We start from the raw sequence: 23,371 nt of genomic DNA, 5'->3' as shown, positions 1-23,371 counted from the left end.
TTTGTTTTTTCATTATGAATATCATCCTTTAATTGCTATTCACGAGTTATCTGTTTGTATAATTTCCATACAAAAACAATATAAAACTTCACCTATAATTTCATATTCTCGGTCTTCTAACTATAATTGTAAACTAACTACACAATACGACGGTCATCATCATCATCATTGTTGTTGATGCTATTGTGGTAGTCAGTAGTAGGAGTTTTTCTTACGGTTGTTCATCATTTGCAAGGATGGATTATGGAAAGAAGGGGCGGGGGAGAAATGGATGAAGTTCGCGTTAGAGAGTGAGGCAAAGAGAGAGACACACAGTAAAGGAGAGATGGAGCGAGATAGCATTGGAAGAGGGTCGATACTTGTTGATGATTATGGCAACAGCTTATCAATACTGGATTCGCACACTGAGATGATTCGTGTAGGTGTGTGTGGGGTGTGGGTGTGTATTGCTGGATCATCAAGGGATCCACTGGGCACAATGTAATAGCAATAATAATGATAGGGTATAATTGGTATTTTGGGTAGCCCTTTCATATTGGCTGAACCTGAACAGGCACCATGAAGGGAAATGAGAATTCATTCTTGAGATTGCAGGTAATTTGTCTTGGCTAATGAAAAGGAGCGATTGAGGGAGGCAAGGGAGTGGGCGTGATGACTTTCACACTAATTGAACAGGGTGTTCAAAATCTCATCCCCACCCCCTCCATTCTTCATGGGTCCCTGATGGCCCTGGTTGGGCGGACCACTCGGAATGGAGTCGAGGAAGTCCAGATTGAAATCATCGCTCTTATTGTTCGAGGTGTTATTATTGGGATGCTGTTGCTGTTGCTGCTGCTGTTGTTGTTGCTGCTGGACTCCGCCTCCCACCCCATTATGTTGATGGGAGGGTGTGTTACTCCTCTGACCCATTGGAGACATGACAGGATGCTGTTGCGGAGCCATTGGCGAATGAGAATGACCATAACCACCCATCATGGGCGAGTGATGGTTCATGGGTGAATTATGGCTCATGTGTGGGGAATGGATGGGCTGTTGCTGCTGCTGTTGTTGTTGTTGTTGTTGTTGCGGTTGGGAACACGTCTGTTGGGACGGGGGACCTTGGACCTGGCTAGGCCCGTTGGGGACGGGTTGATTTGGATTTTGCTGTTGGGGATTTGGTTGGCTGGGTAAAGGCATATTTGGCATTCTTTGCGGCATGGCACCAACCTGGAACAAGGCAAGTTAATTGTGAGACCATACATCCATCCTGAACTGATCATCATTAACCAGGTTGATCATGCACGTTCTCATAAGCTCTTGCTCTGATTTTACTTACGGGATGTCCGGGCATTCTGACAGACTGATGCGGCCCATTCGGAGGCCCATTACTAAGATTGGCTGACATGGCAGGGTTTATTCCCCCTGGTCCACCCATGTGACCACCAGGAGCTTGAGATCGGAGATTTGGATGAGAATTATGAGGCATCATTGGAGATCCGTGATTAATGTCACCTGAGGAAAGCACAAAACATGGATGGAATCCTTTTAATCCGCGATCCATATCTTTGGATGTCATATGTGGCTCAATATGTAACGTTTTCCTTACCTTGTGGCCTTGGCGATCCCATTGGACCTCTGGGCGATCCCATGGGTAAGTTTTGACCTTGAACTATTGGATGATTAGGGGAGCCACCACTCATGGGTACATTCCCCATTCCCATATGAGATTGGGCTCCATTCGGCCCCCATCCCATCATAGGATGAGGTGGGCCCCCTGGACCCCCAGGACCACCCCCATGGGACATGGGAACTTGCTTAGCACCGTTGTTGGCCATGCCAATGGCCCCTGGGGGAAATCTCATTCGCTGGGGATCTCCAACTCCTTGAGGACCCATTCCCATTTGATGATGGTGGTGTTGTTGTTGCTGATGATGTAAGTGATGTTGCTGCTGCTGTTGTTGTTGCTGTCGCATCATAGGACCACTCGGCGGAATTTGTTGAAACCCTGGACCTCCACGTGGCCCACCCATTCGATGACCAGGTCCCATATTATTGGGAAACCTCATATTAGGCGGCATATTGCCCGGCATCTGACCCATCATATAAGGCATATTTTGGTTCTGAAACGAATTTGCAAACAAACGAAAATAATGGCATATGTTCAAACGAAACCAAAAGAATATCTTACCTGATGACCCATCCTTTGGCCATATTCAGGAGGTGGAGGCCGGTTGGACTGATGTTGCATTTGTTGCATCGTCATCATCATCTGAGGGCTCATCTGACGCATTTGAGGGTTGTTCATGGGCGGTCCAGCAGAGCCACTCATCATCGGACCTCGCGGCCCCATCATACTGGGATTGCCCCCTGGGGGTCCGTTGCCCATGTCTCCGCCTCCCATGTGGTTGGGTCTCATCATCCCCATGGGATTAGAGCCCATTTGTTGTATTCGTTGTTGCTGCTGCATCATCATATGTTGTTGCTGTTGCTGAGGTGTCATCTGAGGACCATTAGGTATCATCTGGAGAAAAACAACAAGACGCCAATGAGTGAATAAGTTGATTGATTGGGATTGAGTGGGCTTGGCTTTTCTATCCGCTACAGGGAATGTAATCCCCAGTACTATTAAAATGAAAAGTCATATTTCGTCCATTTTTACCTTTAAAATACCAGAATACATGGATGGAGCTTACCTGATTTCTCATGGCAGGATTTTGCATCATATTCGATTGTGGTGGATTATTTTGTGGCTGTGGTTGAGTAGGCTGTTGTTGCTGGGGTTGCATACTTTGTGAAGTTTGATTGAGCTGTGGCTGGTGCTGTTGTTGTTGTTGCTGCTGCTGCGGTTGCTGCTGTTGTGGATGGGATGGCCCTCCAGGGCCCTGACTATTATTAGACGGAGGAAGTGGATGGCGAATACTTGAGGGATTGGGCGTGCCCATGCGATAGCGGCTTTGAGCACGCATTCGCACTTGCTCGGCCGTCATGGGAGAACTGCCATTGAATGGCATGGGTCCTCCCCCCGGACCCCCCATGGCTCCGGCGGGGCCCATCATTCGCGACATAATGGGCCCTTGCGAACTGGAGGTCATGATCCCGCCCGTCGAGCCACTCATGGTGGTACCGGGCATGGAAGAGGTGGGGGCCACTTGAGGTATGGGGGCGGTAGGCAAATTGGGTGGCATGACACTACTCCCGTTGGGCGGACCGCCTGGTCGGATCCCGGGTCGGATGCCGGGTCGCATCATGGCCCCGTTGGGAGGCATGGGGCCCATGTTGTTGAACATGGGGTGGGCATGGTGCTGCTGGTGCTGTTGAGCCATGATCTTGAGCTTCTCGGCCGCGTCCATTTGCTGCAACGACGTGGGCACGGCGGGGTTAGTGGCACCGCCGGCTTGCGAATGGGGATGGGGCGAGGCTCGATTGGGGTTGGACATGGGTGGGGTGGTGCCATTGGGCAAGCCCCGAGCCACGGGCCCCGCCGCACTCCCGTCATACGAGTTTTGACGACTGGTGGGAGCCATGGAAACCGGATGGTGATGTCCGATGGGCGGTGGGGGACCATTACTCATCCCGGTCATGGGATTGGCCGAGGTTGGAAGAAACGATGGGGCACTATGATTGACTGAATGACTGACCACCGACGACACGGGCGGGACCGAGACCGGCGGAGGTTTCACGTCCTCACTGGGCTCCACTTTCACTGAAGGCGCCTCTAAAGAACTGGCTAGGTCATCTAACCCACCACGGCTGTCCGAAAAATCGAAATTCTCGATAAAGTCCGAATCTTGGAGATCACCGATCAGATGGTTCAACATATCCTGATTCATGATCCCGTCACCATTCTCGTCGATGAAGTCATTGAGATCGAGGTCACCCAACGTGTCATCGCCGGCTCGTTCCTCTTCCTTGATCAGCGTGGACGAATCCAAGGCCTCGGTTTTGATCTCGTGGGCGGCGAAAGGATCCGATGAGGCCGAATGGGTCGAGGTGGTGGGTGGCCCATAGGGACCGTTAGCCCCGGGGCCAGCCAAACTGCTCACGGGCGGAGTGCCACTTTCCCGTTTGATTTCGCCACTTTGCAAATGCGGTCGTTTAGCTTCCACGGGTCCCTTGGGCGTTTCATTCTCTAAACTGGGTCGCGAGCGTTTCATACCGCCACTGCCGGACTCTCGCGCGGAATAGGGCGGTAACCCATTGGGCGGGGTGCCCGCCCCGGCCGGATGACTGGGCGGATGGCCGCTCAACTTGTGTTTCTCGCTAGCCGCACTCTTCTTAGCGCCCTTTTTGCTCTTACTCGATTCCAGAAACTTTTGCCGCAACACCAGCGTCTCGTTCATCTGCTGCCCGTTGAAAGCCGTGACCGTACTCTCGTACTGGCGCATGGACTTATCCTCGTGATGTCGGTAGCCGTCCATGCGGCGCTTGAGCCGCCCAATGGCGGCCGGATTCTTGGCCGCACCTAAGCCGGGCGGCCCACCAGGACCACTAGCTCCACCGGCCGTCGGCCCGTGATTGGCCTCCGGCTGTTGCGGCAACACGTCGCTCATCATAGTGCGGCTAGAGAGAGAGAGCAAATCAATCCCCGTTGCCGATCCGTCACTGCCTGTCACAGAGAGGGGCGGGCCCTCCAGGCGGATCGGAGGGTCCAACCCCGGCGCTGACTTACCCGGGGGAGGTCTAGGTGAAGGCTGGTCGCTGATCTCCCGGTCTGATGGCCTTCATGGCCTCCAATTTGAGCTTGAGCTAGGGATGTTTTTGTTGCGAGTCCGTTCCTCCGTTCCTTCCTTCTTTTTTCACAGTNCTTCGAGGACGCCGAGTCCGACGGTACCCTGTTCTTTTTTTCGTTGTTTCGGGCCGAATTGATGGGACCAGCTCGGAGGGCTGAGAAAGGTGACCCCTCCCTCGCCCCTTTGACTCACTCCGTCCGACCGTCGGTCCTTCTAGCTGGCTCTATCTGGCTGAAGAACTGGAGAAGCTAGCTAGCTTGCTTGCTCGCTCTCGGCTGGATAGCTAGCTCACTTTGGCTGGCACGCACCCCCAGCAATATTCAGCCTGCCGTGGTCACGTCTTGGATCGGGGGGCTTCGAGGACGCCGAGTCCGACGGTACCCTGTTCTTTTTTTCGTTGTTTCGGGCCGAATTGATGGGACCAGCTCGGAGGGCTGAGAAAGGTGACCATAGAGGCGGGTCGAAGAGTTTTACCCGATATTGTGAATTGGAACTACCCTGGCTTTTTCTGGAATACCATTCAACGAGTGATGGTGTTTACATAGTTCAAAGGTCACTTAAGTTTTTCAAGACGGATTTAAGGGTACCTACCCATTGGTTGTGAAAATCAAAGATCGAATGTCAGTCACACCTACGTGGTCAGCCTGATGGGTCATGGACAGAAAAAATAAGAAAATGCTCCGTGCCGGCCCGGTCCAATGACAAGCCCAGCCTGCCGCGAGGCAGTGTTCCCAGGCCAGCGAAAGCGGGCCCGTTGCTCTTTCCACTCGTAAAATAGGGTGACGGGCGAATGGGCCCCAATGGCCGGGCCAGTCAGTTTCGGCCCTGCCATTCGAGCTCATAAATAGACTCAGATGACAGTTTTATACGCGAGAACTGGGGGCCAAGTATTTTGGAGACAAGTATCACTTCAGCGTGAATACTAGTTGAAATATCAGTTCGATTGACTTATAATATGCTTCTGGTACTTAGGTCTCGAGGTGGCCAGAAATGGTTTGTCAGAGAACAACTCACAGTCCTGGAGCATTGTCCATTGTTCAGATTTAACATCGCACTCGCCCAAACCATCTCAGGGATTCAGGCCAGCATCCAGTTCGAACATTAGTGATGCGTTGAGCTCAAACCTAAACCGCGAGCCTAGCTAGTCTGATGGATTTTTTCGTTTTAATTTCGACTTTTTCGGCAAGAGGATTATATTTACACAGTGAGTCAAGAATGAACCAGTGACCCGACCATTTCTTGCCGAGTTTGTTGATCCCATAGTAGGTGCAGTGCAAACCTCCTTATTTTAGTTGAGAAAATCAAAATATATCTTTCTACTTCCACCACTACCAGCACAGTAGTAATGATTATGTGAAGATTTAAATTACTTAAATTTCACCTTTTATATTACCGTGGCTTGAAGCAGAGATAACTGTTAATTCATTTGTGACCCTCTAAATTGAATCTTGATGCTTTTTTGTAAATTGAAAGATATCTTCACAATCCTACCATGCTGATATGTTTATCTAGAACTGAATTCAAATGAACTGGATCTACTACAATTTGTACCTTTTAGCAAATCCAACCAGCAATGCAGGATCTTGAAAAGACTGCTATGGCAAAATTGATTTAGAGGAATTTTTGTTTGTTTGTGAGGGAAAGGGTTGGAGAGGTAGGTGAATTCCATCTGGTCAATAAAGGCAGCCATCCCATTAACCAATCTTTCTAAAAGACAGTGTTATGTTTGCAGCCTATTGGTTCTCAATCAGTGGATGTGATTAGCATATAAAAGAATCCTTTGTTGAAAGAACCAATAACTTGTGGGACTTCAGGAAACTGTGCTAACCACTACAGCACATCTCCTCCCTTAAAGGGTGGGTTAAGGTCTGGCATCAGGGTTTAAAACCTTGACACCTAGGGAAAAGCTACTGAATAGACTGTTGAGCTATACTATTTGGCAATGAAATATTGTCTTCCTTTAGCATTCACTTTATCCCAAATATACACAAAGCTCAACCAAAAGATCTTGCCAAATATATCAACTTGCTCAAATTTGGGCCCACATTTTGGGCCAGGGAACTCACAAATGGCTGTGAAAGTTCTGGATTAATGACTAAATAGAACGTTCATATATGTCCATTTTGTCTCAGTTACATACGCATTTTTCAATGAAACTTTGAGTAGAATCATCTCGCAAGGGAATGTTATGAAAAATATTTCCCCTTAATTGGAGCAATAAAGATTTCTTATTCAATTAACGCATTTTAAAAAGGGTCTTGAAGTTGCTTTAACACATAGTGGGCTGATCTTGGCACAAAATCTTTGGAATTCCATGCATGAATTGCCTCTTAAAAGGTTTTGTCTAATTGGATAATATTCTTTTAGATGCAAAATTCAAACAGTCAAGATATGAAATAAACCAACAATACTTCACTGAGCATGAAAAATTGACGTCTGGTCAAACACTTCTCAACAAACAAAAGCGGTATTACCTCAAACAAGTGATGGTTTTCATTGAAATATCCTTCTTTCTGATAACAATGCTTTCTGTCTATGATCAATATCAGTAGAAAAAATCAATAACCTTTGACTTTGAGCATGGCAGTTTGCATTGATTGGGGCAAAACATATCTAACCGTCTAAACCTCTCTCCTTAACTGTATTTTGAAATAAGTTTCTTGCATATTCTGACTAGAGTTGCAAATCCATTGCAAATTTGATTGAGCAAAAAGTCAGATTCAAATTCCGGTTATTTATTGAATTCAAATTGGGATTGAGCAATTATAAAGCAATTTTTACGGATTGGATTTATTGAGCATAAGTTTTCGGATCAGATTGAAAGACTCGGAAGATCCTGTCGGATCCCACGCATAGCTCTAGTTGAGAACTCCGCACTCAAACGTTGTCAAACCCAAAACAAAAGTTCGCTTTCATCACTAAATTGGTTAAAACGATCTTTCAATTGGGCGCTTCAAATTTGGTGTGCAAGTGATGAAAGGAAAATATGACAAATCAGGCAAGCCCAAAACCATGATAGAACTGGCACTACAATTTTAACGCACAAAATTGACCTCTGTTAACATGTTTCCAATACAAGGGTCAGCTCTCTTGGTGCCTGAGATCATTACAATTTATGCTTATTAGACGAACTAACTTTGGAATTGAGACAGACTGATGAGATATTACCAAATTAACATGACTTTATGCAATCAATAATCGTCTGATACCTCTTTTGCGGTTAGCTACAATTCATTACGAACATTGCAGGGAGCAAGTGCTACGTCTGACCTCTGATTTCGAAGCCAAAATTTGGCCTTCAATTAGCCCCATTCTTACCTAAGCGAATATTTTCACCCTAGCAACCCTGCTATTACCAAACTTGACATCGACAGAGCTACAGAAGAGTCTGCAAACCAGACAACGGATGACGCTAAGTAGTAGCTCAACTAGTAAATATCCCAATGCTCTCGCTCCACTTCAAAATGGGCACGCGTTGCTTGTTGTTCGTCAGTCAGCAAGTAGATCGCCCTCGTCACAACCAGAGTCTCCATAATTTGCACTCTCGCGCAAGTTTTGCGCTTTTTTTTCGCCGCGTTTGTGATCGATATTGCTTTCTCTCAAAAATAACTTGCTCTTTTCCTCGCTTTGAAAACATAACATAGGAATATACAACGCAAATTGTGTGAATTTAGAAAAACTGAGATAAGAGATAAGATTAAAAATGTCAAAAAGACTGCACCAAAATTACGACTGTTGAGTTGACAGGCGACTTTCTCATTATCATGGGCCTTTCGGCAATTTTTGGGCGGTTTTACCCACCAGCCATGTGGAATCACTGGTCAAGATCGTGATCGACTGACTCGCAATGCTTTGAGTAGGTAGGGTGGATAAGATATCGAGTAGAGCTAACTAAGTCTTACCAGTAAAACGAACCACCACCCGACCCACCCCAATAATGGAGGAATGAACGCGAGTTGGTTGATACCTGACTGTCCATCGAACTAGATGAAACCTCAATGACCATGGATGGTCGAATTGGGTGATGTTGGTGGTTGGTATTGTCGCCCTGTTCTCCTAGTGGCCAAGCAAGGGTGGTGGCTAACGATGACTTCTGTAGATCCGCTGTTGAAGTGCCGCATGTTTTCCAACACAAGAGTTGTAGGCATGAATCATTAAAAGTAAAAGTATGAAAAACTTTATTACTTTATTTAAAAAAATATGTTATGTCAGAGTCTGAGGGACTTCAAATCCACTTCTGAGGACGCTAAGTGCAGGCAAAACACTTACCTGATGGACTGATGTTAGAAAAGTTCTAATCTTCAAGGTTGGAGAAAAACTATTGTGAAGTTGCTCAGGTAACGACAAATTCCCAAAACATTCTCAGAACAAAATATCAAAAACGGACTAGACCAGCAAAATTTCAATTGGTAGTTCTCTGAACCAAATGACCAATGAGATATTGCAACACGAATGCTCTAACCTGTGTTGCCTACCAGAACCTGCGAAATGTTTCAATTGTTAAACAGTTCTTTTGAACAAAGATTATTATCTAAAAACAAACTAATTGGTATTCCTTAATGATATACTGAAGTATTTGAAATAAGAGTGTCAATTGTCTCTGTGCTTGGCCTAAAGCTACACAACTCTAAGAAAGTGCTTTCTAACCCTTATTTTGCTAATTCATCCAATTGAAAGTGCATCTCATTTCGAGCATAATAGAGGCATTTATACTCATAGAGAAGTATCGATTCAGCACCAATCTCTGTCTAATCATCTTGAGTAATCAAAAAGTTAGTGTCATCTGAAGTCATTGGTGTATCAGAGTACAAAAGGCAAGTATCATCACATCAGAGCAGCGACCGGTAGCCTCAGAATGTATGTTACTCAGGAGTTCATTTTCAAGCCACGACGACGATGCTGACTTGACTTGATATCTATGGCCTCTTTCTCAGCCATCTCGATTGCCCCCCCCCCTCGTTCGCCAATCGCTCTGAAGAAACTTTGATTCTTTGTTCAACAATTTCTACTTTCTTCGAACTCACAATGGGCCTGGATATCGCATACTGCTTCACTTGAGCACACGAGCGTAACCTAAGGAGGAGCCGGAAGACGTGAACAAAGTCCACGATGATGTGAATGATGAGGCTTGAAGCTGGCCGGCAATTTCCCAGCCACCCCGAACAATATCCAGTGTCCAAAGCCAGACATTTAGCAAGGTGAATGAGTGAGAAGCATCTCGGGTTCTTCTTACAGAAGTATCATGGATGTGTGGTGCCTTGGAAAAATCTTGAAATAAGATTGGATCGAGTCTGAAAACGCCTTGGCAGACGAGTTGTACCATAGAAATACCGGCAAAATAGACTGATAATTGGATAAATATATTTGAAGCAAGATTTAACTCACATGTTTGATTAGTTTTCTGGGATATTCCGTCAAGGAATGCGGAAATAGGACTTTTTGGCAAGATAAGAGAAAGCGATAGTCTCACCGACAATAAATTGGAATAACAAGAGGGTCGAGTTGAAGAGACTTAAAAGCTGTTGAAAGTGAAGGAGTAAATATTCATTGAACATATCACATGGTAATCAATTGAAACTTTTATCATCGTCTAGGCGCGTGTCTTTGGCACAGGTTCTATTTTTTGGACCCATCTCAACCCACCAGCATTGGAAATCACACCTTCTTGCCAGCTCTCACTAGCTCCTTCTGCAAATACTTCAATGTCTCCTTCAGTTTCTCGTTTTCCGCCTCCAACGCCTTGTTTTGCTCCGCGTCTTGCAAGCGCGCGCTTAAGTCCCGAATTTTGACATTGGCAATATCCAACGAAGACCGCAGATTTGAGTTATCTACGGCCAATAACGCGGCTCGTTGCTGAAGCTCGGTCTCGATGGAGGCCACACCACTTCGGACTAGATCTAGGTGATGATTCATGGAACTGGATGAGGTCGGATGGATGATTTCAGGGATCGAGGCTTTGGCCACGCTATCCTCCGATTTGACATTCGATTCTGCAACAAGAATTAGATAGGCCTTGAAAAAACGATCTAATTCTTTTATTTCCATTTCAAAGCACCGATGCTTTTCTAACTGATTGGATGTGGATCCAGGTGAGCTTATGCACGGACTTCTAGAGACGTGGACTGCGAACGAAAATAAAATGCTTTTCTCCTAAACCGTTGACTCCATTCCAACTAAGTACTTTATTCGACCACAAGATTGAACAGATGAACTTGGCCAAATTTGAGCCCAAACCTATGCTTAGGGAACTCAGGAGAAATGTCCAAAGTTGTGCAGTAAAGACTATATAAAATTCGAACTTTCGGCCTGCTCTTGGTCAGCCACATAAGCTTTTGACAACATAACTTTGAAACGAACAACTTAGCAAGCAAATAATATGAATTGACCCTACCTTCAATTGACGAGATCTACGTTTCTTATTCTATTGATTTAATTCGAAAAATGGCTCAAAGTTGCGATGACCAAGAGCAGGCCGATTTGGCAAGAAGCTCATTTACAGTCCATATTACTAGAAGTTCGTGGCTTATCACAAATTGAATTCTGGCTTCGCCTCTTCATTCTTTCTCTGTCACAGATGAGTTCAAAAATAGAAAGCAATGAAAAGGGGAACATGACACGGAGTGAGGATCCTTTTACCTGAAGGTTGAATTGAGAAGAGTCCGGATTTGTCTCTGGTGATGGTTAAGGCAGGGATGGCAACATCGATCGGAAGACTGCCAGGAGAAGTGATATTCGGGGAGGGACGATCTTCTATGAGATGAAGGGCGATGTTGTCCAGTTGGATCTTGGGTTGGAGCAGAGTTCGATACATTATTCATGTCATCAATTGCTCCAAGCCCAGGCACGCTTACCTTCATGGGAATGGGCGAGGGTATGATCTCGTCTTCGAAAAGGTCGCCTAGACCACTTAGAGTCGATATGTAGAATTGTAGGGGCAGATTCTGAGCCTTGAGATGAATGAAAGCCTCGGCAGCTCGAGAGATCTTCTCTCTCAAACTCATTTCCTGGGATCCATGCTGAAGCACTTGTTCCAACATTGGTGCTTTGGTAGTGAAACGAAGACGGAAACACCAAGATGAAGGGGGTTGACGAGTACTTTCGGACCAACACTTGCCTCGTAAAGTGAACTTGCTCTGTAATATAAAGAGGGTATTGCATTTAAAGCTCGACTTGGAGTTTAACAGGAGCCAAGCCATGGACAAACCTAATGGATGGAGGAGAAGCAAAGCAAGCGAGAAAAGGGCCACTATGTGTAGACTCTGAGATGAGTGATGGTACAAACAGACTCCAGAATTTGGAGGAAAACAAACAATAAGCGAGATTTGCTACTTCGAGATACGAGATGTTGGTATTACTTAGTTGATTTAACAAGCTGGTGAGCACAACTAAACAACAGGGAGAGAGAAGCTCATGTGGTACTCGTGTTCTAAAAGATTACTTCGATCCATTTGGCTTCTGCTTCCAAAAAGCCTTTGATCATCACAAAAACTTTAAGGCTTTAATGACCAACCGAGTATTACACTAAGTACCAAAGCTTCCCCAGAATCGGGACAAACCAAAAAGAAATCAGGATCATAAAACAAGTTTCAAACAGACCCTTATAACGGCAAAAATCTCACCCATACAAGTTCTGCCCTTTGCGATTTACTATATTACTTTTATGTTACCTTGACAGGTTCAGCTTCAAACCAAATTAATCACGCGACTAGGCTGATTTTGAACTTGTATCAACATCGATTAACTTGGTATGTATTTGACAACCACAACCACATCACATGCACTTTTTATTTTGCTGAGAATGAAATGGCTCAGAGCGGACGTAAAGGTCGTGAGCAATCAATATCTGACGTTAATATGTTGTTTCATAGCTACTACCTTTTGAGAGTTGTCAAGGTCGTCCGTCTCATTGATGTTGACATACCATAACTCTCACGTATTTGACATTTATGTCTACTTTCTACACGGAAAAAGAAAACTGATGCATTCGGTAGGTCACTCATCCAAGTGAGTGGCTACTAAATGAGATATTCACAATCAGTGGCCCAGAAAATATCAAACTACAAGCTGAAAAAGTGCCTACTGCAGTATATCTATACTGTTCAATCACTATGTCGTATTAGTACCTTGGATTCTGACTTGAATCGCTTTGGAGGGAAAATTGGGTGTGGTGTGCGAGGGGATTTAGGTGAAATGAGAATAAGAAACAGTGAGTGAATGGAATATATGGCGACCATGCACAATACTAAAAAACACGGCGAATTCAAACTTCGCGGTTATTTCAATAACTTTTGACTTATTTTTTATATGGGGAGGGGCAATTTTTTATGATATTGCAGAGCGAAAAAAAAATGTCTTTCTTAAGTTTTGGGTATTAGTTTCGAAGATCGCTTTCAAATTTTCGGAATTAAAGTAAAAACGCGTTTTCAATTTTCTCGTTTTTTATCATTAAAAAACACCGGTTACTTTAATATTTTACCATATTCATTATTTTCTAGACGTTAAAGGTCAGCTATCAACTTAGTTTTGGATTCGTCTTTCAAAAACTAAAGAGTTCAAAGATTAGCACACATGGCATAAGCCTTGAGGAAGTACTCCAAAGTTCAAAGTATTATTTTCGTACACAATCTTAACAGAATTAATAATCTAATTTCAATATTATCAAACGGATCCCTGGCAGAATTACTTTTCATCGCACCAATAATCTAGAATTCATTCCGGAACATTTGGTCATGGTGATGGTGAATTGATTGCCTCACCTGGAATTCGTCCCATGGAATGGAGGGACACTCCTCGCCACTCAAAGATGCGCCTTGGATCTTAACAGCGGACACACCACTCACCGACTGATGTGCAATCTCCAAACGACCCACATGGAATGTGGCCACCGAAATCTGCAAATGATCGCAAAAGAAGGGATTTTGAAGAAAGTGTGGTTGAGCTGATTGCACTCTACACTCGGTTCATAGGCATTATTTCTTTTACTTTCGATGTTCATTCTTATGGCTGATGACTTATTTGACTGTTGGCCATTTTTTTACAGGGAAAAGGCAAGACTTTATAGATACCGACTGCAACCTCTGAAACGCACTTATTTCCAAGGTTTAGTCACTGCAACTAAAAGTTATCATTTGTGAAGGATCAAGCCACCTAGTAACACAAGGTGAAAAGAAAAACATTTCAGTCTAAAGCATGTTTTCAGAAAGCAATCTTTGACGTCGAATGTCCCAGTATTTATGGTCTTTCATTCATTAATGAATGAATGGCGCATTCCTAACATAACACGTGTTGGCTCTTACCATGCCTTCGCGTTGTGGCTTGATGATAATCGATTCTGAAGCATTCAATCGCCCACTTTGGGTTGACACCGCATCCAAAGAAGGGGGCTGCGGGGTCTGCCGTGCGGAACTTGACCGCGAGGTGGCGGCGGATCGCACACTTAGTGCCTCTTCCGTCACTTCCATGGCCACTTCAACGGGTGATCCACCCTTGGATGGGGCGTGAATGTTGAAGAGGGCGGCATCAAAGTTCTCACGATTGACCGTTTCAGACTGTCCGACGAACACAAAGTTATCCGATTCCGAGCTTCCATCGCTCCGAATGGACACACTTTCTTCGTCAGTGGGAGTCGTGTTTCGATAGTCCAAACTAGCTTTCATACTCGAGATGCTGGAGGTCAGGCTGTGTTTCTTGCCACTTGGAGACTTGCTTCGAATGTGGAGTGAATTGGGCGAAGGCATGGTCCCATATAAGTGTTTAGGTTTGACCTTGGATCTGGGGGTAGAGGGCGTTGACGTGGTTGGAGTGATGTTCTCGGTTGAGGCTTGAATCACCTTGGGGAATGATGGGGTAGTTTGATCGTCTATGAAGGAAGGAGGGTTGGAAAAGCTGGTGGGGGAATCGGCCTCGGATTGATCTTCGGCAAGTAGGTCACTTTGAGATTGGAGTGTCCCATCCGTATCGGATTCCTCACCCGGATTGGTCTTAGGCCAGTTATAGGCACCTTTGAGAAGATCACCGGCCGAGTACACACTTGTCGAGTCCGGGACGGTCGAGTCGTAATCCCCGCCAATCGAATCTCGAGACTGATGTATGGAAGGCATGAGCAACGAGAGATCCACTTGAGGAATGGTGATACCCAACACGACAGACCCGTCGTCTTGTCCCTCTTCCTCCCCGAGAATATCATGGACGTCTTGAGCAAGGAACATGGTAATCTCACTGATCATTTCCACTGTTCTGAGCAAGAACAGCAACTGATAATGATTGAGCTGAACGCTGATCAGGCTCTTGATGCTACCAATCACGTACATATCGGCCTGAGGGGATTCGTTAGTGTTGGAGGATTTATCGGAACGAATAGCTTTATCATCCTCATCATCGGGCTTCTTATAAAGCCAAAGAGTAATGGGAAACGCGTCCACCAGAGGCACTGGGCGACTTCCCGACGAAGGAGTGCCATGAAAATCGGCCCAAACCGGATCCAGGTGCAAATACCAAACGTCTTTGGCTTCCGTCCACAAGAGGTCTTTCTTCATAACTCTCCAAATGTCATCACGACGATTGTCTACAAAGGTTTGCGCACCTTTAGACACGCTATCCTGACCGGTGGCGTGATTGAGGAGCTTATCACAGACAGTGGGCAGGTCCGTGGGACAGTTGGGAAAATCGGTACCGTAATAGAGACTCGATTTTTGGAATGTCTCTAGAGTCTCGGCCAAATCAGCTTTGGATCCCGTTTCCAGACTCCTGTAATTGGCAGCCAAAACACGCGACACTTGTAAATGAAGAGATTTAGGGCGATCTTTCTGTTCCGGGGCATCATCCGCGGCATCCATGATGATCTAGGACAAATTGCAAACATATTCAGATTATTAAAAAAATGCCTGGGGATTTGAAAGCCAACTAATTGGTCTTTGGGGTCTATGGGTCTTTGGGTCAATACAAGGCCCAAAAATCGTATTGGTCTTTACTTTTTAGTCTACATATTTTACCATTAAAGATATTATCAAATTAAACAATGATTGCCTCAACATAGCCAAGTTTAATATCCATATGATTGTCACATCTCAAGTGGCTTAAATGGTATCCTGTCTGTATGATGAAAACTAATACTTCTAACCATTTCTTATAAATACGATGGCCAACAGCTTCCTGCAATTTAAGTGGATTACAAAGAATAATGACAACCTAAACGTAAACCCAATTTTTTGACAAAATGAGTTTTCCAGCTACTCTCACGTCAAGTTTACGTAATGATCTTTATAATAGGGACTTTTCCTAGGACAAATAGAAAACCGCTCACCCTGAACATAATAGCTTCAATCTTGACATCTAAGTAGGGCGGTTCGGCTTTCTCATCGGCCAACTTTTTGACCGATTGACCCAAATTAAGCGCAAAGGCATTCAACCACAAGCAAGTAATTGGATCCACCGAGATCTGAATGGGATTGATGTAGGCAAAGAACTTGGGTGCAGGCACTGAAAAGAGCCACACAAAGAGCAGAAAAAGATTAAAAAGATGATTCCCGGATGGAGCCTCGAAAAGCCATGGTGATAATAGAACTATACTCACGAGGAAAGTCAATATCCCCTGGATAGTAGAACTGAGTGTATTCAAAGTGGAACACGGGCATGTCATCAGGCAAGGAAAAACGCTCACAATCCCCTGAAATGGAGTTTTCCATTAGTATTAAAATTGAAGAAAATTCTTCGCCAGTTGTTCGGAACAACTGGCGAGAAGTCGTGCAGAAAATTTAAAAAAAAAGTTGGGTGCTCTACAGCAGAACAAAAAGTTCAGCTATTATTTCTTGTTTAATGGTAATAAGCATCAGCTACCAGCATATTTTTCCATGCAAAAAACTGCCGACGGGTTTTTAAATGGGGGATACATGCAGAATGCATTGAGCAAAAAAAAGTAGTTTAAGGGGTTAGTGAGGTTGCTCCAAACGACCAAGAATGAACATATTTAAAGGCTGTACCTGAGACTGTCTTTCTTTTAGACCTAAGCACCAACGGCGGTTTGTCTGTCCCTAGAGTGAGTGCATGAGTGTGTGATAGATAATATGAAGACCAAAGTGAATACAAACTGGGTTTGGAGTGTTACGGTTTTAGCCATCGAGAGGTTAGCTCGAGTCATTCATTGATTCAAGTCACCTGAAATGAACTCCTTGGAAGTGCTTTTGGCCTTGGTGGTGGACACTTTCCACATGCAGATGTTGGACAGTCTCAAAACCAAGTTGGTGGTTAACAGCTTCTTGTATTGCGATAGGATCGTTTCCCGTATGGCACTGTCCTTGTCAGACATGCCTTTGCTCCCACGCACATCACCATTGGCGGTCTATAATAAAACCAGGACACACACATACAAAACAGTTGTCACAGCTTCCAATAACCCGATATAAGCAGCTAAACATCACAACTGGTGGTCCTCTTTCTACATGATTACAGACGACTAATCCATATTCAGCTTGTCTATTGAGGTATTACATTGCGAGTCGTGTTTCAAATGTTATAGTTCTTGTTGAGTGGCCTTCTTCAATCAAACTGCCCCGATCTAAATTGTGTGCATGGCATCGATAAAAATGACCCACTTCCTTTCAAATGCACGCTTTTTCCATTTAAGTTAAAAAAGCGTTTTCGCGATTGATGTTTTTTAGTTCATTAACCCACAGTTTTGCTTCTTCACGACATTTTTTAGACTACGGAAGAGGTACTAACATATTCAACGAAATTGATCACTTTTTTAATTTCAACCAATCAAAAAGTAGGCTATTCTCCTACGGCCAATAATTATGCACCGTGTTTGTCAACTTCTTTTAAAGCCATCTGACACATGCTTAACGCAACGTCATCTGCAAAAGCAATCGATCTCCTTCAGACGCGCAAATTGACGATGCTTTTAAAACACTGTCTGGTAATAAAAAAGAACATAAGGCAACAGACAAACAATAAGGTAAGACAATGAAGTTATGTCGTACTGATTCAATCGGCTCAAGACGAATCAGAGGTGAATCATCGAACACATGTATCTCAAACATTCAAAAGACACATTTTCCCTTAAAAGTTTGACTGGTGGTTTGGAGTATTCGTTGTTTGAATACCCTAAAGCGGGTCGCAAACAAAGGTCATCATCTTAACCTGAAACATCATTATTGTCGAACCTAGTTTCCAGATATGAATACGTTCTCTCAGAACGTTCTCATCACTTCCCAAATTGGAGTTTATAACTAGGCCCCGCCTGAAAAACAGCTTTGAAGAACTTACTGAGCCCGGGGCTGATCTTGAAAGTGGTGCCTTGTTGCTGGAGCTTCCTCCTGTTCCTGGAGCATTCGAGGAGGATGTCGAGGTCAGGGCCTCAAGGAGGCTGTTTTGAAAGGCAATGATACTATTATTCAGCCATGTGGAATGTACACTCTCCGAGTATCGAATCCACGCTGATCGATTGCTGTCGGCCAAGTGGTATGGATAGACATCCACTTGGAGTTTGGAGAGCGAGATCTGGAATGCCCCGCCCTCACTCAGGTTGGGATGACGAGATCGACCCTCTGTGAATAAAAATGAGTGAGAAGTTTTTGAGAAAGTTTCAGGAGAGATAAAGCAAGAGAAATTTGGAACAATAGAGAAACGAGAACCCTGATTTTGGAGAGCTCTCCAAAGTGATGGTCGTGCTGAGGCTTGGGAAAGAACAATGAAAAAGCGCTGATCAATGTTCTAAACAATTGAAGGGATCTTCTTGTGTGCCAGTTTGAGGAAGCAAACTCAATAAGATGATTTTTGGGGTTCTCTTAACAAGTTCAAGAGGAATGAGAAAATAAAAACACACCATCTGAATCATATCCAGATTTGAAATTAAGCGCTCTGAGAATGATGAAGGGGAAGTACATATAGCCAATTGGAGGAATTGTGTGAAAATGAAAGCAAACTTGGACTTACTTCCATCTGGATCATCACAGAGATGTAGTTCAATCCGGTCTGAGTAGAAATGATAAGATGTCTCGACCACGTCGTAGCGCGCAAAAACCTTGGCGGCTGCGCATGTTTGAGCGTTTTTCTTTTTGGAAGACGTTTCTTTGGACTTTTGGAATTCGGCCAGGCTCTAAAACGAACGGAATAAGACTATTAGCTAATATACGACGCGAAGGTGGTTAACCTTTTAACGCTTATAACTATGGTTGTTCAAAATTTGTTCAACAGATGCAAAGTCAATGTTGATTTTTTTTTCTTTTACAAAGAAAACATGCATTACTGTTCTATAATCGCTTTATGATTAAAAAAGGCGAAGTTGTGAGGATTTGTTTCACCATGAGCGGAAAGTGATTTTTTCACTGAGGAAACCTAATCCAGAAGTCTTGGTTTAAAAATGACGCCTGCCTCGCTTACTCAAATCAGCAAGTTAAATAAAGATGACAACCACGTGGACCAGAAACGTCTGAAGCATTACTAAAAAAAAAGCAAAGTCGGGTTATCCGTTTATCTCTGTGCTCGATTTGACAAAAATTAATGACAACTAGGAACAGCTAGAGAGCTGCTAACAAGATCCACTGTAGTTATCACGTTTTCTTTAGCCAGCGTCCAACTCTCAATGACATCAATAATGGTAGCTGAGATACAAGAAGAAGCGTCGTGTCATTAAACACGCAACGCGACTTTTATAGTGGATCATCCCAACTTTAACATCGATTTTCTTTTCCAGCACCTTCCTTCTAGACCTCAAGATGCTTTTCCACTCAATTTGAGCCTTTGGGAGCCGATCGGAGGAGACTACAAATTGCTTTCAATCCATTTTTCTCCGTATGAATGGTGAATGGCACTACTAGCTTTATTCGGGCGGAAAGGGGGATCCCCAAAGTGCAAAATTCCCCACGACGAAAAATTGCTATCGTACTTTCTGGATTAATCATAATATGATCTCACCTGAAGTTTTCTGGCTCCTTTGACTTTCTGAGTCTCAGCTGTGGCTCTTTTGAGTAACCCACTGAGAGAATCAGCAAAATGGAGGGCAGCTTTCAGTTGGTCATCGGTTAGACCCCATAGGATATCATCTAAGATGATCACAAGGCGACATCCGAGGACAGCGCAATCTGTAGATAGAAGGAATGTTATTTCCAGTTCCATATTGTTGGGAGAAGGAAAATGGACCACATATAAAGAGGGTCCTGGCCAGCATAAATTGAGGTCCCTGGTTCCCTTGGGTTTGGTAACTGGGTCATATGAGAATAATAGGATTGGCCTTGTGAGGCGATGTAAAGACACTTTTTAATTTCATGTATTCGTTCTTTGTCACTTTGTCGACTGGAACCTGCTGCAGGGTTAGCATTCAATTGAAAAGAACAATTTCTTTGAAGCCAACAAAGGTGTGGATGAACTTAATGAATCTAGACAAATCTTTGTCTAAATTTAAGAACACAACATTGCACGTTCGAGGTAACATATCTACCATACAAAAAAAAAACACTCCAAACCAACTCTTTCGATTCCTATCGAATCTTCCTCGTTTCGTTCCTTACACGACCATTTACTGCGTTTTACTTAAAAATGCAATTTTCGTACACAATCCTATTTCGTTATAAATGCTTGAAGAAACCCCCAAGGATATGGCACGCATTCTCATAGACTTAACTTTATGAGCAAAAAGGCAACAAAAATTTGCTCCAGTCGTTCTTTCTAACCAATAAAGCAAGTTTTCTTCCGACCCCCCAAAACATCACAGCATTCTTTCTTCCCGATTTTCCACAATAAAGTAGTAAGCCGTGAGGGGATTCCAAAGGGTATTTCGAATTCCACAGCCTTGACAACAAAGTTGTCACGCATTTGCATAACAAAGGAAACCCAGGAAGCATCTTTGGTCGGAAATCGGAAATGCCCATGAGATTAGCGACCGATGCGACCGACACACATGTTGATTACTACTTGCCTGCTATCTTCTTCTTGATGGTGATTCTGCATCGCGCTTGTTGGGTGATCAACCTCAAGGGAGTCAAATCGTCGGTCTTGGTTGATTTGGCTTCAATCCTCAAGGTTTGCCACGAGAGCTCCTTGAAGTTGAGTACTTCGCCTTTGTCCGTGTCCTTGATGCGAGTCATCCGGAGATCTGCCTTGGTCCAGGTGGGACTTTTCGATTCGAGTTCTATCCGGGACATCTGTTCAAAACGAATCTCAGTAAGAAATCGAATCTTTGCCCGGAACACTTGTTAGCCGAACTCTTTATCTAGTTGAAACGTTCAGGTAAAAAAAAAATAACTGAATGAATCAAGCTTACTTGGAATGAGGCTTCAAACACATGGCTTTTCATGACAAGAATAACGGAGTTGACATTGACCGTTATTCCATCAACCACTTTCTCGACGAAACCATAATGTCCACCTCCTCCGGCTGCAGTAGCTGATTTGGCATTGGGATTCACACTCCGGAGGTTCTCGCACGTTTCCACCTCCACCCGGACCTGGAAGGTCAATCGTAGACGTCATCAGTGGAATCATTCTGACTTCTTAAAACGCAACACATTTTCTCTTCAATGCCAATTGGAGCTGGGTTTCAGCCCACGTCCATGAGCTCAATTACCACACAACAGGCAAAGGAAACTCCCCCCAAGATGGAGTTCCAGTCTCAATGTATATAAATATGCATATCCATCTCGCCTTTCTCACGGCCACGAAACTGGAGATTAGAGGTCAACTGGCAATCTGAAGATGACACTCGCTGCGCGACCTTTCCCACAGATTCATGCCATTAAGGCGAAGCCCATTCAACTCACCTCGTCGAGTTGAAGCACAATGGGCACGCTTTTGAGCTTGGTCCATTGGATCCGAATGGTCACACGATTGCATTTGGCACTACTCAATCTGAGCCAACTCGGGAGCTCCATCAACTCCATGAGCACCTCCTCGTTCAACTCCAGATCGGTGAGCTCACCTTCCCCTTTCATGGTGGAGATGTTGATCTGACTGGGCGAGAGGTTCTTGACAAATCTGCAAAGAGGGCATACACGTGTATCAAAACTTGGCCAGAGGAGAGGTTGTCCGGTTCAAAGCACCACCTACTTTGACAAGTGCTTCAAGATCTGGTTCTTGATGAGGTTGGCCATGGTGACAGGAGCCGAAACCGGAGCCCAAGGCCCCAGAGCAGTCGAGAATATCACACAGACACCAGCTCACGTGTCTTCTGATGGCTCACGTACTTCGCACTTTCAAACCCATGGTCCAGTTTCACTGGATAGCTGGAGAAGCTGGAGAAGCTAGAGGATCACTGGTTCAATCTCGGAGTTCGTCTGAAGTCTGAAACTCAAGAACATCCCGTGTGTCCATCCATCCAGTCAGAAATAGAGAAGAGCGAGCGAAATTCGGGAGAGAACGAATCGAGAGGATCGAGAGGATCGAGAGGATCCGGAAGAGACCACGGAAAGAGCACCCAAATCGGGGGAAGGGGGGGGGAAAGGACCAGAGACACACAGGGCGAGGACACGGTCGTCGTTATACTGGTCGCGTAACCAACTACGTCGCAGCTTCCAACGGGAGGGGAAGCAGGCTGGACTTGGCCTTTGAACAGGCGTGTAGAAGAAGGCTCGTTGACTAGCTGGCTCTATGGTGGAAGGGAGGGGAGGGAGATGAGGATGAGGATAATAATGAACCAGAGACCAAGGCCAACCGGGGTAAGGGCGGGAGAGAGCGATCCTGAAGGCTGACGTGCTCAGCCACCCAAGGGTGCGTGTGGTGGTCCTCTGTCAGTCCCAATTGGATTCGAAAGAATGCACTGATGGACAAGTATATGCACACTCAACCACGTTGTGTCCCATGCAGACTAGAGAAGATCGATCGTTGGCAGAAGGAGCATGGATCGGATCTCAGTTCGTGGCAGGCAAGGACGTCAGTCACATCACACACAGTTCCTGCCTATGTGCTCGTAGCCACTAGCCAGCCACTGGCTCACGATCCAGTCATGCAAGCTACGTACTGTTGGTTCAAACTAGAGACTAACCAAGACCAACGAGCAGGATAAGAATGAGCGTGTTGTTAGTTGTTACTTTAGTGTGGGGAGTTCGGACTGTATGTACGATCCTCCCTGAGATGGACTCGTGGATGAGCGGCTGTCCATGTGGGGACCCTGTTCTAGAGCGCTAGAGCTGCTAGAGCGCTGGCCAACGCATACAACGCATACAACGAACGAATGTACTTGAGAGACACAGAGTAGGAGAGGAAACCTCAAAGACAAAGCTCGGCTAGAAGCTTCATGTCCTTCCGGATTGTCGACCATCTGATCCAGCTAGTGTTTCATTATTTGTTTGTCCTCTGAAATGAAATCAAATACGGTGGTGGTTAGGTCTTTTCATACAAATAATTTTGGTTGGAACAAAAAGATAAACATGTTTTTATCTATTCCGTTGTACCTGCAGGTTGATTCGAGCCGGGAGTGCCAATCAAAGTGGCCTCGTTCAATGATTCATTCCAATTCCAAGCATAAAAAGTCATGATTCATACTTTATGACATATTTCAGTTGGCTTTTTTGTGAGGCACACAATGCCTATCTGTGTGGTTAAGTTTGGGATCTGAGTTCGAATAGGTGCAAAAAAAAATAAGTTCATGATCGAAAACAAATCATGTTTTTCTGCTCTTAAACATGTGGCTTCATTTTTAAAAATGTCTTGTAGTGTTTATATAGGTATAAC

The 23,371-nt window shown here is 44.7% G+C and overlaps 2 protein-coding genes across 4 annotated transcripts; both read right to left on the bottom strand.

Moving 5' to 3' along the window:
• Positions 1-4: 4 nt before the first annotated feature.
• LOC131877659 (protein pygopus-like) lies at positions 5-4,788 on the bottom strand. Its single transcript, XM_059223404.1, has 6 exons — positions 4,649-4,788; positions 2,673-4,539; positions 2,168-2,500; positions 1,586-2,099; positions 1,316-1,491; positions 5-1,206 (listed from the first exon to the last, which is right to left on the bottom strand). Exons 2-6 carry the CDS (start codon positions 4,530-4,532, stop codon positions 664-666), a joined length of 3,426 nt encoding a protein of 1,141 aa, XP_059079387.1. The 5' UTR covers positions 4,533-4,539; positions 4,649-4,788; the 3' UTR covers positions 5-663.
• Positions 4,789-10,048: 5,260 nt separating this feature from the next.
• On the bottom strand, positions 10,049-22,602 carry LOC131877594 (bridge-like lipid transfer protein family member 3B). Of its 3 annotated transcripts, XM_059223302.1 has the most exons (17): positions 21,749-22,602; positions 21,463-21,676; positions 20,968-21,150; positions 20,623-20,848; positions 19,623-19,789; positions 18,642-18,804; positions 17,973-18,253; positions 16,863-17,046; positions 16,688-16,738; positions 16,282-16,374; positions 16,012-16,187; positions 14,006-15,550; positions 13,466-13,600; positions 12,833-12,853; positions 11,561-11,842; positions 11,346-11,493; positions 10,049-10,699 (listed from the first exon to the last, which is right to left on the bottom strand). In XM_059223302.1, the coding sequence occupies exons 1-17, from the start codon at positions 21,790-21,792 to the stop codon at positions 10,365-10,367; spliced, it is 4,248 nt and encodes a 1,415-aa protein (XP_059079285.1). In that variant the 5' UTR covers positions 21,793-22,602; the 3' UTR covers positions 10,049-10,364. The 3 variants fall into 3 exon arrangements, with proteins under 3 accessions (XP_059079285.1, XP_059079286.1, XP_059079287.1); XM_059223303.1 differs by lacking the exon at positions 12,833-12,853 and having other exon boundaries at positions 21,749-22,601; XM_059223304.1 differs by lacking the exon at positions 16,688-16,738 and having other exon boundaries at positions 21,749-22,601.
• Between the last annotated feature and the right edge of the window lie 769 nt (positions 22,603-23,371).

The sequence above is a fragment of the Tigriopus californicus genome, chromosome 3, assembly GCF_007210705.1.
Source record: "Tigriopus californicus strain San Diego chromosome 3, Tcal_SD_v2.1, whole genome shotgun sequence".
Lineage (NCBI taxonomy): Eukaryota > Metazoa > Arthropoda > Copepoda > Harpacticoida > Harpacticidae > Tigriopus > Tigriopus californicus.
This window is presented reverse-complemented; position numbering and strand designations above follow the sequence as displayed.